At 41.8% G+C, this 19605-nt stretch overlaps 2 protein-coding genes across 3 annotated transcripts in view; one reads left to right on the top strand and one right to left on the bottom strand.

Moving 5' to 3' along the window:
* Sans (SAM_USH1G_HARP domain-containing protein Sans) overlaps positions 1 to 19605 on the bottom strand; it is a 202394-nt gene that overhangs the window by 25237 nt on the left and 157552 nt on the right. The window lies entirely within an intron of this gene.
* LOC137652477 (pre-mRNA-splicing regulator WTAP-like) overlaps positions 1 to 19605 on the top strand; it is a 140116-nt gene that overhangs the window by 106996 nt on the left and 13515 nt on the right. The window contains exons 3-4 of the mRNA XM_068385910.1: positions 17884 to 18011; positions 18557 to 18732. Of these exons, the coding sequence (XP_068242011.1) occupies positions 17884 to 18011; positions 18557 to 18732 (304 nt within the window). The remainder of the gene's footprint in view (positions 1 to 17883; positions 18012 to 18556; positions 18733 to 19605) is intronic.

The raw sequence follows: 19605 nt of genomic DNA, 5'->3' as shown, positions 1-19605 counted from the left end.
CTCATGCTATGCGACATCCTATGGGCTCTCGTGGCATGGTTGGTTTCGACCTGGCCTTTCATTAGAAGGGGCTAGTGTTCGATCCCAAGTATGAGGTAGAAATTTATTTCTATTTGAACACGATGTTGTGTTGATATTTATCCATATTGACTCATTAGGGGTAATTTGAATGAATTACTACCAATTGTGTCACGTGGTGGCCCGGGGGAAATCTGGTAAAACTCTCTGGTAAAGAGACTGATGTCTCACCAGGTAAATCCTCGGACAGCTAGATTAGTGTCAGGTTCAGATTTCTTTTAAGCAGCATGAGCCTCATCCCATGCAGCATAAGCCACACGCCATGCAACATGCTCTGCTTACCTTACAGCATGCTCTAAATACAGTATGCTCTGCATACAGCATGCTCTGCATACCTTACCGCATGCTTCTCAGTCACACATCTTTGGTTGTTGCCAACTCACTAGACTGTCAAGCAGTTTCATAACGTTGCCTTCTAGTCTGCTGCTTTTGCAGATGAGAAAGTGCTATTCTCCCTCCTTCTGATATTCCCTTGAGGACTCTGTCATTTGGAGAGGAGCCTTTAGCTGCGTAGCCTCCTATGGACTTTTATTTAAGCATAACATGCTTCCAGGGAAGGTAATGGTTCCACTTCAGTCGCTAACCACGTCTGTTACCACACCTGCTCCCATAGACCTTGAGCTGTGTTGCAAGACATGCAGTCCAAGCTTAGTCCTTGTTAGAGGATTTTTTGTTTACGGAGTCAGTGTGTCACTGGGAAGACGTTCAACAACCAGCAGAAGTGACTTGTTGTGACGCAGTGCGGCAACCTCAGCAACCCGATAAGGAGTTGTCTGTACGACCCAGACAGTCTAGACAGCTTCGGGTTGTCACTGTACTTCCTCGCTTCCCCATGGTTGACAGTTCACAGACTGTGCAGCAGTACCATGATCTTGTGTCCGGCTCCGTCAGACGACTGGCTTTTAAGAGCTCCCACAAGTCGTCGCTGTCTGGAGATTCTCAGATGGACTATGGATCTGACCAAGGAACTGGGCCTCCTGATCAATTTTGAGGAGTCCCAGCTCGTCCCATCCCAGACCATTGTCTACCTGGGTATGGATCTTCAGAGTCGAGCTTTTCGGGCTTTTCCGTCGGCCCCAAGGATCTTCCAAGCCCTAGAATGCATCCAGAGCATGCTGAGAAGGAACCGATGCTCAGTCAGGTAGTGGATGAGTCTAACAGGGACACTTTCATCGCTGGCCCTGTTCATCGTGTTAGGGAGACTCCACCTCCGCCCCCTTCAGTATCATCTAGCTGCTCACTGGATAAAGGACATGACGCTAGAGACGGTCTCAGTTCCTGTTTCCGAAGAGAGGAGGTCTACTCTCGCGTGGTGTAAGAACAGCTTTCTTCTCAAGGAAGTCTACCTTTGGCTGTTCAGAAACCCGACCGCCGTCTCCTCTCGGACGCATCAGACACGGGCTGGGGTGCGACTTTGGACGGACAGGAATGCTCGGGAACATGGAATCAGGAGCAAAGGACACTTCACATCAATTGCAAGGAGTTGTTGGCGGTTCATCTGGCCTTGATAAACTTCAAGTCCCTCCAGCTTAACAAGGTGGTGGAGGTGGACTCTGACAACACCACAGCCTTGGCTTACATCTCCAAGCAGGGAGGGACTCATTCGTGGAAGTTGTTCTAGATCGCAAGGGACCTCCTCATCTGGTCAAAAGATCGAAAGCTCACGCTGGTAACGAGGTTCATTCAGGGCGATATGAATGTCATGGCAGATCGCCTCAGCCGGAAGGGTCAGGTCATCCCCACAGAGTGGACCCTTCACAAGAATGTTTGCAGCAGACTTTGGGCCCTGTGGGGTCAGCCAACCATAGATCTGTTCGCTACCTCGATAACCTAGAGACTCCCGTTGTATTGTTCTCCGATTCCAGACCCAGCAGCAGTTCACGTGGATGCTTTTCTGCTGGATTGGTCCCATCTCGACCTGTATGCATTCCCGCCGTTCAAGATTGTCAACAGGGTACTTCAGAAGTTCACCTCTCGCAAAGGGACACGGCTGACGTTGGTTGGCTCCGCTCTGGCCCGCGAGAGAATGGTTCATAGAGGTACTGCAATGGCTGGTCGAAATTCCCAGGACTCTTCCTCTAGGAGTGGACCTTCTACGTCAACCTCACGTAAAGAAGGTACACCCAAACCTCCACGCTCTTCGTCTGACTGCCTTCAGACTTTCGAAAGACTCTCAAGAGCTAGGGGCTTTTCGAAGGAGGCAGCCAGAGCGATTGCCAGAGCAAGGAGAACATCCACTCTCAGAGTCTATCAGTCTAAAGGGGAAGTCTTCCGAAGCTGGTACAAGGCCAATGCAGTTTCCTCAACCAGTACCACTGTAACCCAGATTGCTGACTTCCTGTTACATCTAAGGAACGTAAGATCCCTTTCAGCTCCTACGATCAAGGGTTACAGAAGTATGTTGGCAGCGGTTTTCCGCCACAGAGGCTTGGATCTTTCCACCAACAAAGATCTACAGGACCTCCCTAGGTCTTTTGAGACCTCAAAGGAACGTCGGTTGTCCACTCCAGGCTGGAATCTAGACGTGGTCCTAAGGTTCCTTATGTCATCAAGATTTGAACCTCTCCAATCAGCCTCTTTTTAGGACCTCACATTAAAAACTCTTTTCCTCGTGTGCTTGACAACAGCTAAAAGAGTAAGTGAGATCCACGCCTTCAGCAGGAACATAGTTTTCACATCTGAAACGGCTACATGTTCCTTGCAGCTCGGTTTTTGCTAAAACGAGCTTCCTTCACGTCCTTGGCCTAAGTCGTTCGAGATCCCAAGCCTGTCCAACTTGGTGTGGAACGAACTGGAGAGAGTACTTTGCCCAGTTAGAGCTCTTAGGTACTATCTAAAAAGGTCTTAACCTTTACGAGGACAATCAGAAGCCTTATGGTGTGCTATCAAGAAGCCTTCTTTTCCAAGGTCTAAGAACTCAGTTTCTTACTATTCAGGCTTCTGATTAGGGAAGCACATTCTCATCTGAAGGAAGAAGACCTTGCTTTGCTGAAGGTAAGGACACATGAAGTGAGAGCTGTGGCTACTTCAGTGGCCTTCAAACAGAACCGTTCTCTGCAGAGTGTTATGGATGCAACCTATTGGAGAAGCTTGTCAGTGTTCGCATCATTCTATCTCAAAGATGTCCAGTCTCTTTACGAGTACTGCTACACCCTGGGACCATTCGTAGCAACGAATGCAGTAGTAGGCGGGGGCTCAGCCACTACATTCCCATAATCCCATAACCTTTTAACCTTTCTCTTGAATACTTTTTATGGGTTGTACGGTCGGCTAAGAAGCCTTCCACATCCTTGTTGATTTGGCGGGTGGTCAATTCTTTCTTGAGAAGCGCCGAGGTTAAAGGTTGTGATGAGGTCCTTTAGTATGGGTTGCAACCCTTTATACTTCAGCACCTAAGAGTCGTTCAGCATCCTAAGAGGACCGCTACGCTCAGTAAGGAAGACGTAATTAATAAAGGCAGAGTAATGGTTCAAGTCGTCTTCCTTACCAGGTACTTATTTATTTTATGTTATTTTTGAATAACTAATAAAATAAAATACGGGATACTTAGCTTCTTGATTAACATGTACACTGGTTTTCACCCACCACCCTGGGTGTGAATCAGCTACATGATTATCGGGTAAGATTAATATTGAAAAATGTTATTTTCATTAGTAAAATAAATTTTTGAATATACTTACCCGATAATCATGATTTAATTGACCCACCCTTCCTCCCCATAGAGAACCAGTGGACCGAGGAAAAAATTGAGGTGGTGTTGACAAGAAGTACTAGAGTACCTGACCACAGATGGCGCTGTTGTGTACACCCCCACCTGAATAGCGATCGCTGGCGTATCCCGACCGTAGATTTCTGTCGGGCAACAGAGTTGACAGCTACATGATTATCGGGTAAGTATATTCAAAAATTTATTTTACTAATGAAAATAACATTTTGTTAATGAATATTCTACTCATGATGCCTATTCATCAATGATTAAATTATGGCCATGTCCTCCATAACTATAGCTCTAGTGAGCTCAAGAAACGAAAAGAGCCGGGGATGGGGTGGTTAGTAGTCGCCTAAGACAAGAGCTTGCGCCTCTTACTGTCAAGACAAGGAAAGGAAACTATTCCGTTTGGCTCGATTCTTCTGACGGGAACAATATCTCTCCTAGTGGGAGGATAACTACTCCCTACAATACTCACTTGGAGATTCCACAGAACATTGTTTGCCACAGCAAAAAGGGCAAAGGGGATGCTGATACACCTCAGCCTGACTTGTAAAGGTGCCACAAGAGTACCCATCACGACTGGGGCAGGTCCGCTTGGTGCTAGAAACACTAGACATAATCAGCCATATATAATAGTGAAACATAATAATGACCTATTAAACAGGACTATACGTAAACAAAAATGGCCCTAACGCTTGCAATGCATTGATTTTCTCGTTGAGCAATGAATATTTTATGGCAAAAAGTTTGATACAAATGTACACTACTGTATTATATGTTTTTAAATATTAAACTTAGCCGGTGAATATATAATAGCTGACGTCTCCGACGGCTCGACAGATTCCAAAAACTCGCGAGCGATCGCCGTGAAGGTTGCGGGTGTGACCACCAGCGCCGACTATCGGCCAGATACCGCATATACTTGTCAATTTCTCCAGTTCTTCTGGGTCGGTCTTGTCGACAAGTTGGTTCCGCTCGCTTTATGACCTCGAGTTTTCGACCGAATTGGTGAAGTACTTGGTTTTGGTTTTATTGCTTTCGCCGTGTTGGATTATTCAATACTATCTTCAAAAGAAATGCTTTTGAAAGGAGAGGAAAAGTGTTTTGCCCTTGCTTTTTTTAATCTCTGGTTTTTTCCATAGAGAAAAGATGGCCGACCCTTCCCTCAGTGTACGGAAGTGTGTTAAAGGCTTTTAGTAATTATTTTATCACTTTATAAATTATTGTTGATATTTATAGATTTACCTCTATATATTTTATATTTTATATCTCACCCGCCTTTATTAGGCCTCTTCGATTAGCTTTCCATTTATACTAAACATCAAGATAAATTTTATGTTTTTGTTTATATGCGGCCTTTACTGTAGGCGGTCCTAACTTGGAAAACGAAGTTAAACAACGTTGAGCCCATTCAACTTTTATTTTTGTTTAGTTTGAAACAGTTGCTCTGTAAGAGTGATGAAATGAATATTTTTTAGAAAATATTTTAAGAAATATATTCTTTGAATAGTCTTCGTGCTGTTTTTTCAAAGATGAACTAACGTTTGGTTTATTTATGCTACGCAGTTTGCGCTCTATCGTTACGATAGAGAAAGAGAGAATCACGGTTTCACTTTGCAGAAAGAGTAAATCGATTTTGACGTTTTGTTCATTCTTCTTTCAAACTGAAGTGTTTTAGATACTATTTTAAAGGAACTTGTTAATTTTCAATTTCTTAGTCCTTTCAGTTTTTTCCTTTAGTCAAATAACCTGTTATTGACGAAGGGTGAGTGGGCCATTCTCTTGTGAGTGACAAGAGAGAGAGAGAGAGAGAGAGAGAGAGAGAGACGGAGAGAGAGAGAGAACGATCCGATCTTTATTCTCGTCCCAAGTCTCTGTACAAGGAGTTTGGGAGCGAGTAACGTTGTTCTCGATTCAGTTTTTTTTTACTCTCGTCCCAAGTCTCTGTACGGGGAGAGAGGATAAAACGTTTTAGTTTTTATTCTCGTCCCAAGGCACTGTACGGTGAGAGATTGAAAACGTAGTCCTTAGTGAACTAGTGTTTAGTCTCCTCCCCAGTCACTGATCTTTTTAACTTTACAGTATATATTTCCGTTTTATTCGATATATATGTATATGTTTATTGATTTTTGCATGTGTGTTTCATTTTGTACTAATGTGCTTACATTATACGACTCATTTCGCAATTCTAACCTTTTGATGTAAGGGAGAATTGCGTGCTTCAGGTAGAAATCAGTTTTATTCATGTCTAATGTAAAATTATTGAAAAATACGATATCAGTGAAGCAAGTGCAAAAAAACATGTTCTGTGTTGCGGAGGGTTCGTTTGTTCGTGCTTGTCACTTGCCTAGTCCGAGACCTCTTTCAGGCTCCCCTGCACCAGGGAGAAGGAATGTCATAGGACCTAAGGGAGTGAGGAGTGTAAACCAACGAACAGACGTTCCCTCAAAGGTATCAGACGTTGCTCGGCAAGCACGTCCTTGCCATAAGACAGGAGAGACGAAGTTTCTCCTCGTCTTCCGATGATTCGTCTCTTTAAAAGCCTGGGCGTAAAGTTTCGAGACGGTTGAAACGTTTATTAGTTCCTTCAGAACAAGTTCAACGTCCTAGCTGTAGTCATAATAAGAGTCCCGTTCATAGCGATGACGTTCATGTACAGACGTTTCTGCCACAGACTCGACGTGACGTTGAGCGGTAGACACCGTAGACACAACGTGACATCGAGTGTCAGTCACCGTAGTCTCGATATAGCATCGATCAGCAGTCACTGCTGTTTACTACGTGACGTTTGAACGTCAGCCACTGCAGTCACAGGTTGATCCGAAGTTAGATATGCTGTTAAAGCTTTCTTCTTCAATAGAAGCTTTCGATCCTGTTCCTGTGCGAAAGGATCCTTTGCTTTTTGTACGTCACGGTTCTGGGATACGTGATTCGGGTCTTCAACCTTCTAGACGAGCTTTGTTACGCCACGCTGACGTTATCTCTAGTGACAGCTTTGCTGTTAAGCGAGATGCGGAGCATAAATCTCGATGTAACTTTGATCGCTTTGAACGTCAGCCACCGCAGTCACAGCGTGACGTTGAGATGCAGACACCGCAGACACGACGTGACGTTGAGCGGTAGACACCGTAGACATGACGTGACGTCGAGGGTCAGTCATCGTAGTCACGATATAGCATCGAACAGCAGTCACCGCTGTTACTACGGGACGTTTGAACGTCAGTTACTTCTGTCACGACGTGTAGTAGAATAACATTCTCTGCAGTCACAACGTGACATCGACCCTCCAACTTTAACTTCTGTTCATATACAAGTTGATGTAGCCAGTCAGGCTTTTCCTTCACGTCATTCTGATTATAAATCTCCTTCTCGCAAGACTTTAGATTTATCAGATGATGTGCCTTCTGAAGAAGTTGATGACCCCCTTTCAACTAATGTACCTTTGGGGAGTCATTCAGAAGAGGAGTAACCTAGGGTGGTCCAACAATCCCTTGTATTTTAATTATGAATTTCTTTAGTGAAATTTTGTCCTAGACTTTCTTCGACGCCTACTTTTACGAAGTCAGTTCTCTCTTGTTCTTCCAAGAGGGCCATGCTCTTACTGGGAGACTGGTTGGAATCCAGGAGAAGTTTAGGAAAGTCTGCTTTTGCTTCTCCTCCTTCTTAATTAGCTTCTCGCTCGGGCATCTGGTGTGACACAGGAGAAGCTCGAGAAGTTCTCGGCTTGGGAGTACCTGCCTCTGCCCAGGGAGACTTCTTAAGCCTTGTGGACTCTCCTCGTCGTCTAGCCATGAGACACTCCAAGATTTTATGGTCGGCTTCAGAGCTAGACCATCTCCTGTTAGGAGTTTTTTCGAGCGTTTGAAGTTTTTATTTGTTGGATTGGTCCCTGGGAGCCTTAAGTAAGAAGGTTTCTCCAGCTGTCAATGTATTGCTGTACAATTATGTCATGCATGAACAACGCTATCAGGGATGGCTCCAATGATCTGGCAGCCACGTTCACTGCAGGAACAAGGCTATCAGGGATGGCTCCAATGATCTGGCAGCCACGTTCACTGCAGGAGTACTTAAGATGTAAGTGCGCTCAATGTGTTCATTGTCAAGACAAAGTTCACGATGAAGACTACCAAATCTGTCTTGGCAGCAGTAAGGGAAGGCGACTGGATGGTCTCTCTCGACCTTCAGGATGCATACTTCCACATCCCGATTCATCCAAACTTTCAACAACATCTGAGGTTTGTGGACGGGAAAGTAATGTACCAATTTCGAGCACTGTACTTCGGCCTCATTCCTGCTCCTCTTGTTTTTACAAGGCCCTTGCAAAATGTAGCAAGCTTTCTACATTTTTTGAGGATTCAGAGCCTCCCTTTATTTTGACGACTGGCTAATCAGGGCGTCGTCATTATATCGCTGTCTGGAGAGCCTCTAATGGACATTAGACCTAACCAAGGAGCTAGGTCTCATAGTGAACGTAGAGAAGTCGTAACTTACAGTACCCCATCCCAGACTATTCTTTATTTGGGAATGGAGATACAGTGTCTGATTTTTCGGGCCTTTTCGTCTCCCACAAGAATGGAACAAGCTCTGTTAAAAGTCCTTCACTTGCAAGAGAAAAACAGTTGCTCTGTAAGAGTTTGAACTAGCCTCGTGGGAACTCTTTCATCGCTGGAGTAGTTTATCTCTCTGGGGAGACTCAACCTTTGCCCTCTCCAATTTCACCTAAACCATTGGAACAAGGAGAAGGGCTTAGAGAGTATCTCTTTCCCAATCTCCAACTCAGTCTAGACATGTCTGACTTGGTGGGACAGCAACATCAGACTTCGAGAAGGTCTTTCTCTTGCGATCAAGAACCCAAACCATGTGTTGTACAGTATTCAGATGCATCGGATTTGGGTTAGGGAGCTCCACTGGACAGTCTGGAATGCTCGGGTCTTTGGTCCACGGATCAGAAGGAACTCCATTTAAGGCAAGTAACATCCCTCCTTTGGCGAGATTTGTGCAAGGAAAAATGAATGTCTTGGCGGACTGCCTCAGCAGAAGAGGACAAGTCATCTCCATGGAGTGGACGTTGTACAAGACTGCGTGCGAGAAGCTATGGATGACATGGGGTCAACCCGCCATAGATCTTTTTGCGACTTCACTGACAAAGAGGCTCTCGACTTACTGCTTTCCAGTTCCGGATCCAGAGGCAGCCCACATAGACGCTTTCCTGCTGGACTGGTCTCACCTGGACGTTTATCCCTTTCCACCTTTCAAGATCCTAAACAAGGTGCTGCAGAAGTTCACCTCTCACGAAGGGACCAGGTTGATGTTGGTTGCTCCACGCTGGCCTGCGAGAGAGTGGTTCACAGAGGTACTTCTATGGCTGGTAGACGTTCCAAGAAGTCTGCCGTTGCGGATGGATCTCTTGCGACAGCCTCACGTAAAGAGATTTCATCAAAGCCTCCCCACGCTTCGTCTAACTGCCTTCAGACTATCGAAAGACTCTCTTGAGCTCGAGGGTTTTCGAAGGAGGCAGCTAGAGCGATCGCGAGGGCTAGAAGATCCTCTACCATCAGGATCTATCAGTCGAAATGGGAGGTATTTAGAGACTGGTGCAAGTCCTCCTCTATTTCCTCTTCCAAGTGCCTCTGTAGCGCAGATTGCAGATTTTCTGCTTTATCTGAGAAACGGTCGCTCCCTCTCTGCATCCACCATTAAAGGCTACAGAAACATGTTAGCTTCTGTTTTCAGGCATAGGGGTTTGGATCTTTCTAATAACAAAGATCTCCAAGACCTGCTTAAGTCTTTCGAGACTTCCAAGGAACGTCATATTTCGACTCCTGCTTGGAACTTGGACGTGGTCCTACGGTTCCTTATGTCAAACAGGTTTGAACCATTAAATTCAGCCTCCCTGAAGGATCTTACCCTCAAGACACTTTTTTTTGGTGTGCTTGGCTTCGGCTAAAAGGGTTAGTGAGATACATGCTTTTAGCAAGAACATCGGCTTCTCCACTAATAAAGCAGTATGCGCTCTTCAACTTGGTTTTTTGGCCAAGAATGGACTTCCGTCTCGTCCTTGGCCTAAATCATTTGATATCCCCAGTCTTTCTGAGATTGTGGGGAATGAAGTTGAAAGAGTGCTGTGCCCCGTTAGAGCTCTTAAATTTTATTTATCCAGAGCTAAACCGCTGCGAGGTTGTTCAGAGGCTTTATGGTGCTCCGTTAAAAAGCCCTCTTTGCCCATGTCTAAGAATGCGTGGTCTTATTTTATTAGACTTTTGATTCGGGAGGCACACACTCATTTAAGTGAGAAGGATCGTAATTTACTTAAAGTCAAGGCTCATGAAGTCAGAGCGATAGCAACTTCAGTAGCGTTTAAGCAAAATAGATCCATTAAAAGTATTATGGACGCGACCTTTTGGAGAGGCAAATCGGTATTCGCTTCATTTTACTTGAAAGATGTCCAGACTCTTTATGAGGACTGCTACACACTGGGACCATTCGTAGCAGCGAGTGCAGTAGTGGGTGAAGGCTCTACCACTACATTCCCTTAATCCCAATATCTTTTTAACCCTGGATAGGTACGGTCCTCGGACACCCCTTTAAGGGTATACTCGGACGCGAACGACCCCGACGCCAAAAAAAATTCTTGAAAAATCAGTTTTTGCAGTAACCTCCTTTTTTCTTTTGCCAAAAAAAACTTCAATGAATGCTTAAAACAACTGTAAAGATAAATACTACTCATCTGCAGAAAAACTATTTATTATAAATATTTTAAAAAATTAAGTAGAAAAAAAAAAAGACCTGACATAAAAATTCATAAAAAAAAAGTTTATACATATATACACAAATCCTTTTAGGAATTGATTCTTGAATGTTTAGGACACATCTTGATGTATTTTGGATGAAGTCAGACCCATGGAGGTGAAGATCTGAAATGAGAAAAAAAGGGTAACTTTTTTTGGCCAAAAAAAATTGTCCAAATTTCATGAATTTTTTTGGGTACCCAAATGAAATAGGAAGTGGCTAATTTTTTTAGGGAATAAACATATGTTATCCTAAAATAGAAATATGTAAAAAAATCTTCATTATTTTGTAAATTACATTTATATCAGGGGCCATATCTAAAGGTAATTTTTTGAGTACTTGGAAATTTCGTAAAAAAATACATATATTTAATATATAATATGATATTTATGCAGGTAAAAATATACCAAAATATCACAAATTCTATAGGGAACAAGAATATATATAGATAGGGCAGCTTACGCTTCGGATATGTCCACAAAATGGCCGCCAACCACACTGACTCAGACTCCCTAATCTGCCACTTGAAATGTAGGAAGGGTATGTCAATTTCAAGGTGTTATTTACTAATCTAATTATTATTGGATATGCATAAAAATTGTATGGTGGGTTGCTGGATAATTGTCGATTATTTTACGACTATAAAATTAAAATTCTGACCCAAAAAATTTTTTTTGAAGGGAAATAAAATCGAAAAAAAAAAATGTAAAACAATATTTTAGCTAAAAAAATTTGATGATATTCAATCAAAAAAAAAGTAAACAAAATTTTCCGACAAATAAACATCTAGAGGAATCATTACTCTGTGATAGTTCCTTAGTACGTAGTAATTTTGAAAGAATTGGGAAAAAACGAAAAAATGGCAATCACCGGAAAATCGAACACATACCTATATATACGCCATATCTGGCTAAAAAAAAGATAGGCATGGGTAGCCAGATCATCTAGAAACACTTTCCAACACTATAAAAATATAAGTTTTGCGACACTACTTGCCAATTCCTTACGGTAACATGACTAAGCAAAAAAATGCAAAACAAATAAAAAGGGGCACTCGTGGAAAAATGGCCATTCTAATATACGGCATTTCAGAAAAAAAAAATTTCAGCCACGTGCTAGGCAAACCATCAAGGCATATTTTCCGACAAATAAACATATAAATGAAATATTACTCTGTGATAGTTCCTTAGTACGTAGTAATTTTGAAAGAAATGGGAAAAAACGAAAAAATGGCAATCACAGGAAAATCGAACACATACTTATATATACGCCATATCTGGCTAAAAAAAAAATAGGCATGGGTAGCCAGATCATCTAGAAACACTTTCCAACACTATAAAAATATAAGTTTTGCGACACTACTTGCCAATTCCTTACGGTAACATGACTAAGCAAAAAAATGCAAAACAAATAAAAAGGGGCACTCGCGGAAAAATGCCCAACATTCTAATATACGGCATCTCAGATAAAAAAAAAAGACATGCACGTGTTAGCCCAACCATCAAGGCACACTTTCTAACACATAAACATGAAAAAAAAAATCAATAATATACGGCAATTCCTTACTACGTAGTAAATTTTTACAAATATTGAAAAAAAAACAGAAATTGGCAACCGCAGTTAAATACCCAATATACCAATAACTACGTCGTATCTGACAAAAACAAAATCACGCATGGGTAGCCAGATCATCTAGACACACTTTCCAACATTAAAAAAGCAAAAGTTTTACGACACTATTTCGCAATATCTTACGGAAAAATGACTTGGCAAAAAAATTAAAAAAAATTAAAAAGGGACACTCGCGGTAAAATGCCCGACATTCTAATATACGACATCTCAGATAAAAAAAAAGACATGCACGTGTTAGCCCAACCATCAAGGCACACTTTCTAACATATAAACATGAAAAAAAAATGAATAATATACGGCAATTCCTTACTACGTAGTAATTTTTACAAATATTGAAAAAAAAACAGAAATTGGTAACCGCAGTTAAATACCCAATATACCAATAACTACGTCGTATCTGACAAAAACAAAGTCATGCATGGGTAGCCAGATCATCTAGACACACTTTCCAACACTAAACAAGCAAAAGTTTTACGACACTATTTGGCAATATCTTACGGAAAAATGACTTGGCAAAAAAATGAAAAAAAATGAAAAAGGGGCACTCGCGGTAAAATGGTCCTCGTGGTGATGAACGACATTTTAACTAAAAAAAAAAACATGCACATGGTAGCCAAACAATCCACCAAGACTTTCCACAACTGATAACCTATACAAGTTGCACCATTCTACGACAATTTCATAATACGTAATAACTTTGATAATTATGCAAACTACCTCAGAAGGGTAAACTCGGACGCGAACGACCCCGACGCGTCTCAGAAATCGGGGAAGGTGTACAGCTACAGCAATGCACATCTGGACACTACTAGAGCGTGTAGGGGAGACACCTCCTGCAGGTCGATCACCCACAAATTCAGTCACAGGGGTGAGTCACGTGAGAAAAACCTGTTTTTTTTTTACGCTCGGGGTCGCAAACGACCCACCGTACCTATCCAGGGTTAATCTACTTTTGAAATTTTTATTCTTATTTTGGGTTGTACGGGAGACTAAGAAGTCTTTCGCAATCTTTTTGATTTGGCGGGTGGTCAAAATGTTTCTTGAGAGCGCCCAGATTAAGGGTATTGATGAGGTCCTGTTATAGGGGTGTTCGCCCTGGATATAACAGCTCATGGGAGTCTTTCAGCATCCTGAGAGGATGGCTGGGCTTCGTGAGGAAAGCAGACTAATGAGGCAAAGTAATCATCAGAGTCAGCTTCCTTACCAGGTACCTATACTTAAGTTGGTTTTTTATGAAATATTGTCAAAAAACTCTTGAGCATATACGCCTTTATTGTATTAATACTGGTCTCTACCCACCACCATGGGTGTGAATCAGCTATTATATATTCACCGGCTAAGTTTAATATTTAAAAATGATATTTTGATTATAAAATAAATTTTTGAATATACTTACCCGGTGAATATATAAATTAAAGGCCCTCCCTTCCTCCCCGATAGAGACCCAGCGGACTGAGAAGAACTGGAGAAATTGACAAGTATATGCGGTATCTGGCCGATAGTCGGCGCTGGTGGTCACACCCGCAACCTTCACGGCGATCGCTCGCGAGTTTTTGGAATCTGTTGGGCCGTCGGAGACGTCAGCTATTATATATTCACCGGGTAAGTATATTCAAAAATTTATTTTATAATCAAAATATCATTTTTGTGCTGGTGAATCGCAGCATTAGGTAATGCAGGTTTTGTCTGGATACAAATGCGTAAAGCCACCTTTTTTTATTTTTTATTGACAAACCGTTTTTTGACTGTGTATTTTATTCGGAAACATGCTGTTTATTTTTGTATTCAGACATCTTCCACATAGAACTAGAAATAAACTGCACATACTTAATTATTCAGAAACATTTCATTTTCACTTTCCAGGAACCCGTTTATATTTAATTATTCAAGAACCATTCAATAATACTTGATAAGAAACTATACAAATTTGATTATTAAGCCATCTTCCATGTAAGATCATATATGCATATGATAATTACGTTGCAAGGTCCTTTGTTTATTTTGATTTTGTCCTATTTTAAAGAGTGCATTGTGTTCACTATACATTTGATTTCTCAGCTTTGTTTTTGGTCATACATAGGTTTAGTGGTTTTTGTTCCTCATCTTACTGAAAGGGAATGGAGCACTGTAGTAGTAAGATTAGTACATTATAGTACTGTACAAACAATTGCTTTACCTTAACTAGTACATTTCAAGTGGTAAATTTGTGATGAGCATTCATTTGTACTTTTAATTAACTTTAACCTGAAGTATTATATGATTAATTACAAATTACATACCATTCTGGAAAAAACAATAAAGTGATAAGTTTAAGGGAATTGTTGTCAAATTGAATAGTTAATATAAGTTTTATTACTCAAATTACAAATATTAATTCTTTGAAATTAGTGAATTATACTTTACTTAATATTTTTGAAGTTTTTGTTCTGACAGTCCTTCACAGAATTATCTATCTATCTTTGAATTCAAAGAAAACATTACAGTTTTTTCTTATGAGAACGCAAACTGTCATACATTTGGTAGGGAATATTTTTCATTGTGAAGGCTGTATGGCTTTTGAATCGTTTAATGAGCAGTTTAGTAGCAGGTGGGAGCTTGGGCAAGGAGCACCGCCCCCTTACCTGTCAAAGTCACTTCACTTATGGATTGGGAAGTGAATGCTGGCTGTTGATTGTTATAATGTGAAACAAGACACTTGATTGCGGAAGGATGGACTTTACTAACATTTTTTTTTTATTGTTAAACTGGCTGTAGAGCCACACAATCTTTGTGCTCTTGCTGTGGGCATGATTGTTCGCAGTCATCCCCTATGCCGAATGTAGGTCGTGGCCTCCTTGCAGGTGTATGCTTTGGGAAAGAGAGCTTTGCTTCTTCCATCTGATCATCAGGTGCATCTGCTTTCGCTGCTCCTTCCCTTATTCCCGTGGCTCATTCCCCGAGGAGTGTGGAGCAGGTGAGAAGAACCCACTGGCCTATGTCAGTGGGCTTCAGGTTTTGGTGGCATGTGTGAATCCTCCTTTGTTTGCCGCACCCCATTGAAGATTAGAGACTTCCATTTGTGCTACTACTGGCGATGAGTATGACCTAATAGGTTTTGGCCTCCTTACGTCTTTTAAGTAGGCTCTCCAGTTCAATGTCTCCTTGGTGACACCAGTGGTGAAGGTGGTATTAATGTGTCCCCAGTGTCAGTGCTCTGGTGGTTTCTGTAGTGGTTCACCTTCCCAGGGCCCTTTGGGGCCGAAGGACATATTCCCCCTCCCTAGGGACTCTGCGGCCAAAGGATGTGTTCCCCTGTGGGCATGGTTTTTCCCACATATTCCCATGCCCCCCTTCCCTTGTGTTTCACCCCAGCCCTTGTGCTGGGGGTTCTGGGGCTTATTCTCCCCTGTAAGTGTAACTTCTCTCCCAGTGACAGTGTTCCCATGATATGGGTCCTGTTTGAGCAAACCCTGTGGTGTCCTCCCTTGGGGAAAAGCCATCTGGGTTTCTAAGACTTCGACTCTTCAGCTTACAGATCCTGAGGGGAAGGTTGGAAAGAGGAAGAAACGTGCACCTTCTTCCTTTGATTCCTTTTCCTTGGTGTCCTCTTAAGCTTTCATCTCTGTCACTTCTTCTAAGATGAAGAAATCGAAGAAGACCGGTTGTCAGCTGTAGTCATAGGAGGGGTGGCTTACATCAGAGTGTGGGTTAGGAGCCACAGCCCTATTTTAGTCTCCTGGGACCAATACTGTCCATGTGGCCAGCTCCATGACCCTGTGTAAATGCCTTGAGCCCCTGGGGTTGGGCTCGAGTCCCCTTCTAGCCTGATAAAGAACCATGACCGGTGTTTCAGGTCCGAGTATAGGCTCCATGTGGTCTGGGTTGGGACCCTGTGTCATGGCTTTGAGGCTCAGCCCTGTGGGGGCGGGGCCTTGGATCCAAGACTACCCCAGTATCCAAGTAGGGCATGAGTGACTCCAGTTTGCAGCTACCAAGGGATTCTTCTCAATTCTTTTTGAGTAAAAACATCTCTAGTTCATATTGCGGAGTTTCACTACTTTGTGGCTGGGAGAAGCTCCTCTCATTAGTGTCAGGGTAGACTACTGCTCAGTCTCAAGCATGGTCTTTTGACAGAAGGGGATAGACTTATCATTTTCTTTGGTGTTGCTCATGCTTGGTAGTTGCTATTATTATTATGTACCTTGTTCGAGCCTTTGAGAAGGCCTCAGTCAAGGTTCTGACGCAGATTAATTGGTGAAGAGGTTAAGCAAGTGACAAGGTCTCCAACTCTAAGAGGTGTAGGAGCTCCTTGGTCTAGTGCCAGAGCACATGGCAAAATTTAGACCCTGCCAGGGCTGACCTCTGGTTCGAGCTCCTCTCAATCCCATCTCTACCTGAAGCATGGATTGGCACAGAGAAAAGAGGCCTTTTGCCCCTGTGAGACCTCTCGAGACCCGAGAAAGGTGTTTAGAATTAAATCTCTTTCTGACTTTAGGAGTTAACCCATAAAGCATACATCTCGACTGGTGAGAGATTCTAGGTTCCAGCTAGGAACAGAACTCATGAAGCTAGGGGTTAGGCCCCATCCTTGTCTTCAAGAGAAATTTTGCAGTCGGCCAGCGGGTGAAGGCTGGGGTGTGGATGCGCTAGACCATCTTCACGGCTTTTATTAAAGTGGAGTACCCACAAGTCCCTTTATGCCTTTGCTCTTGTTCTTGTGGTGGCTGTTCAAGTAGGAATCTAGCCCAAATCCAGTACAGAACAGTAAGCATCCTGTCTATGGTAGTGTATAGATATGTCTGGAATGGAGGCAGAATAACTGGCTCTTCTCCTCCATTCATACTTCTTAGGGATGAAGCAGTTGAAGCATTACTCGCTTGATGTGACTTGATGCTAGTGATCTACGCTTCTAAGTTCCATTCTTTAGATTCTAGAGATGTTCTCCTCCATCCTCCCTTGATGATGGGGGAGGATGGTTGAATAAACACCAACCCTTTGGTGTTCATATGTCAGGTACATTATTCTGAACATTGATTCCCCCTTGGAGGAAAGGAATCCCTCCTTTGCCCACTTACTAATCTTTTTGGACAGGCTAGGTCCTATCAGCATATTCATCCCAATGGTAGACAGGCTAGATTGACATTTCCAGGGAACAAAACCTACTAGTTCAATTCTAGGGGGGACTTCAGACCCACCAAGCAGTGAGTCTCCTTACCAGGAGGATGATGGTTTGTATTTGTATAGTAACAAATCACAAATTTAAAAAGTAATTTGTGTTTTTCCCAGCTTTACATACCCGCGTACTTTGGATTACCATTATACTTCCCTTCTCAGTCCTGTGCCTAAAAGGTCATAAGTTAGAGATTTTGACAGGTAAGGGGCCAGTGCTCCTCGCGCACACCTGCCGCTTTACTGCTTGTTAAGCAAATCTCATGCCGTCCAGCTTTCGCTCTGAAACATATTTCCTACCTAAAAGGTGCAAGTTTGTTTAGTTGGGAAAAGTACAAATTGTTTTAAAAATTTTGTGATATTAAATGGCTTCCAAGGTTTGAGTAGTAAAATCTAGTTATATATTGCTGTACAGTACTGTATGTTTCTTTTTAAGTTGGGTGGGAGTTTATGCACGTTTTCCTAATGCCTCCTCTTGCGTTTACTGGTTTATTTATTAATTTGAATATTTTTCTCTTTTCTAGTCGAGGAAATGCACGGTGTCAGAGAAAGTGAAGAGAGACTTAAAGGTCAACTTGCAGAGTTACAACGGAAAGAGCAGTATCACATCATGAGGTTATCGAGTAAAGAACACGAACTACAAGATATGGGGGTGAGCTGAATTGCATCTTTGTTTTTGCTATTGTTATTGTTTTACTCTTTCATATCCCTTGGAATACAAGAATATGACAATTTTAATTGTGCATTACTGTAGTTGTAACATTAGTTTAGTTAAATTTGTTTCAAAATCTTCCTTGGATGCTTCTTGTACAATTTACCGTATATTGCAGTTATGTCATTGTTTTTACAGTAGTTTGAAGATATTCTTCAAAAATCATATTGCAGTAATGTATAAACATTTGAGTAGTAAGCCTGTACAGCATTCCTTAGTGTTTTATTTGATAGACTATGTTTTGTCATTTTTTTTTCCCATTATTACTGTTCACTTTGCTCTTTTTGTTCAAGAATGTAAATTGGTTCTTATTTGATGGACTGTTAGGAGTTTTTAGCAGGGAAAAATATAGACATTCAGGTATCTAAGAGAATAGTAAATGCAAAAACTTTATATAATGTTAATTCATTTTTAAAGTAAGAAAAAGTCTTTAAAATATGAATTTTGTGTTGCAGACGAGAGTAAATTTTTATCATTTGTTTCAGGCCCAAATACAAGAACTTAAAAACATGTCAGTTGGAGTGGGAGGACTCAGAAACTGTTTATTAGACCCGGCAGTAAACCTCCTCTTTGAACGTCTCAAGAGGGATCTGGATTCAGCACGAACCAAGATGGAGGAGACACAGAACGAACTCTCTGCTTGGAAGTTCACCCCCGATAGGTGTGCCCCCGTGCTTAGTTTATACGGCCAGTCTTAACCTGGCAGCTGCCATAAGCAATTAACAGTGACTATTTTGATATGGATATTGGCAGTGAGCTTGCTTCTAGGATCAAGCTCATGATATTTATAAACTTTAAACAATGACACTTAATCATCATCATCCTCATCCTATTTTTTGTATAGAGTTTATCTGCTCAAAACAATTAGCATCTCTTGTAAAGAATTACAAAAGTGACTGTTCATTGGTGAAGCAGCACCTTCTGCGTTCATTGTTATTTGACTGTAGTGAATGTTAACCTTCGCATATGGTATCATGGCTTTTCTCAGGATTGTGACAGTTTTTCTTTTATGAAAGGTTTCTTCTTGACTTTTATAATTTCATAACTTAGTATATTTAAATGGCTTTTATTTATTTCACAGAAGATATCTTGTATATGAAAGAGGCCGAGTTCTGAGTGTTTTCAGGAACAGTCATACAGAGAAAATGGGTATACAGTATGAGCTCTGTTTATAGCCGCCGCTTTAATTTGCACTTAAAAAAAAAAGTGATAATCGGAAACAAAAGACCATTGCCACTCTACTCCCAAAATTTGTTTGTGTCTATTGAAAAAAAAGCACTGTACTGACGTTGGGATAGAACTGATGTAGAAGAAGCTGTAGACACTTAAACATTAAGACTTTCATGAGAATTGCAGGTTTTTGGCATTTTAGAATAAAAAAAAAAGAGTGCGGTGGTGGCTGAACCTTGATGCATTCCATCAAAAGGAGAACTATTTTCAAACGAAGCTGTTCGCAGTTCAATGCACTCTGCCGAACTTACACTCGATTAGCATTAAAGACGTTAAATCTGTAGATTGCAGAATTTCAAGTCGA

Source organism: Palaemon carinicauda, chromosome 13 (genome assembly GCF_036898095.1).
Source record: "Palaemon carinicauda isolate YSFRI2023 chromosome 13, ASM3689809v2, whole genome shotgun sequence".
Classification (NCBI taxonomy): Eukaryota; Metazoa; Arthropoda; class Malacostraca; order Decapoda; family Palaemonidae; genus Palaemon; species Palaemon carinicauda.
The sequence above is the reverse complement of the archived record's forward strand: the minus strand, read 5'-3'. Positions and strand labels throughout refer to the sequence as shown.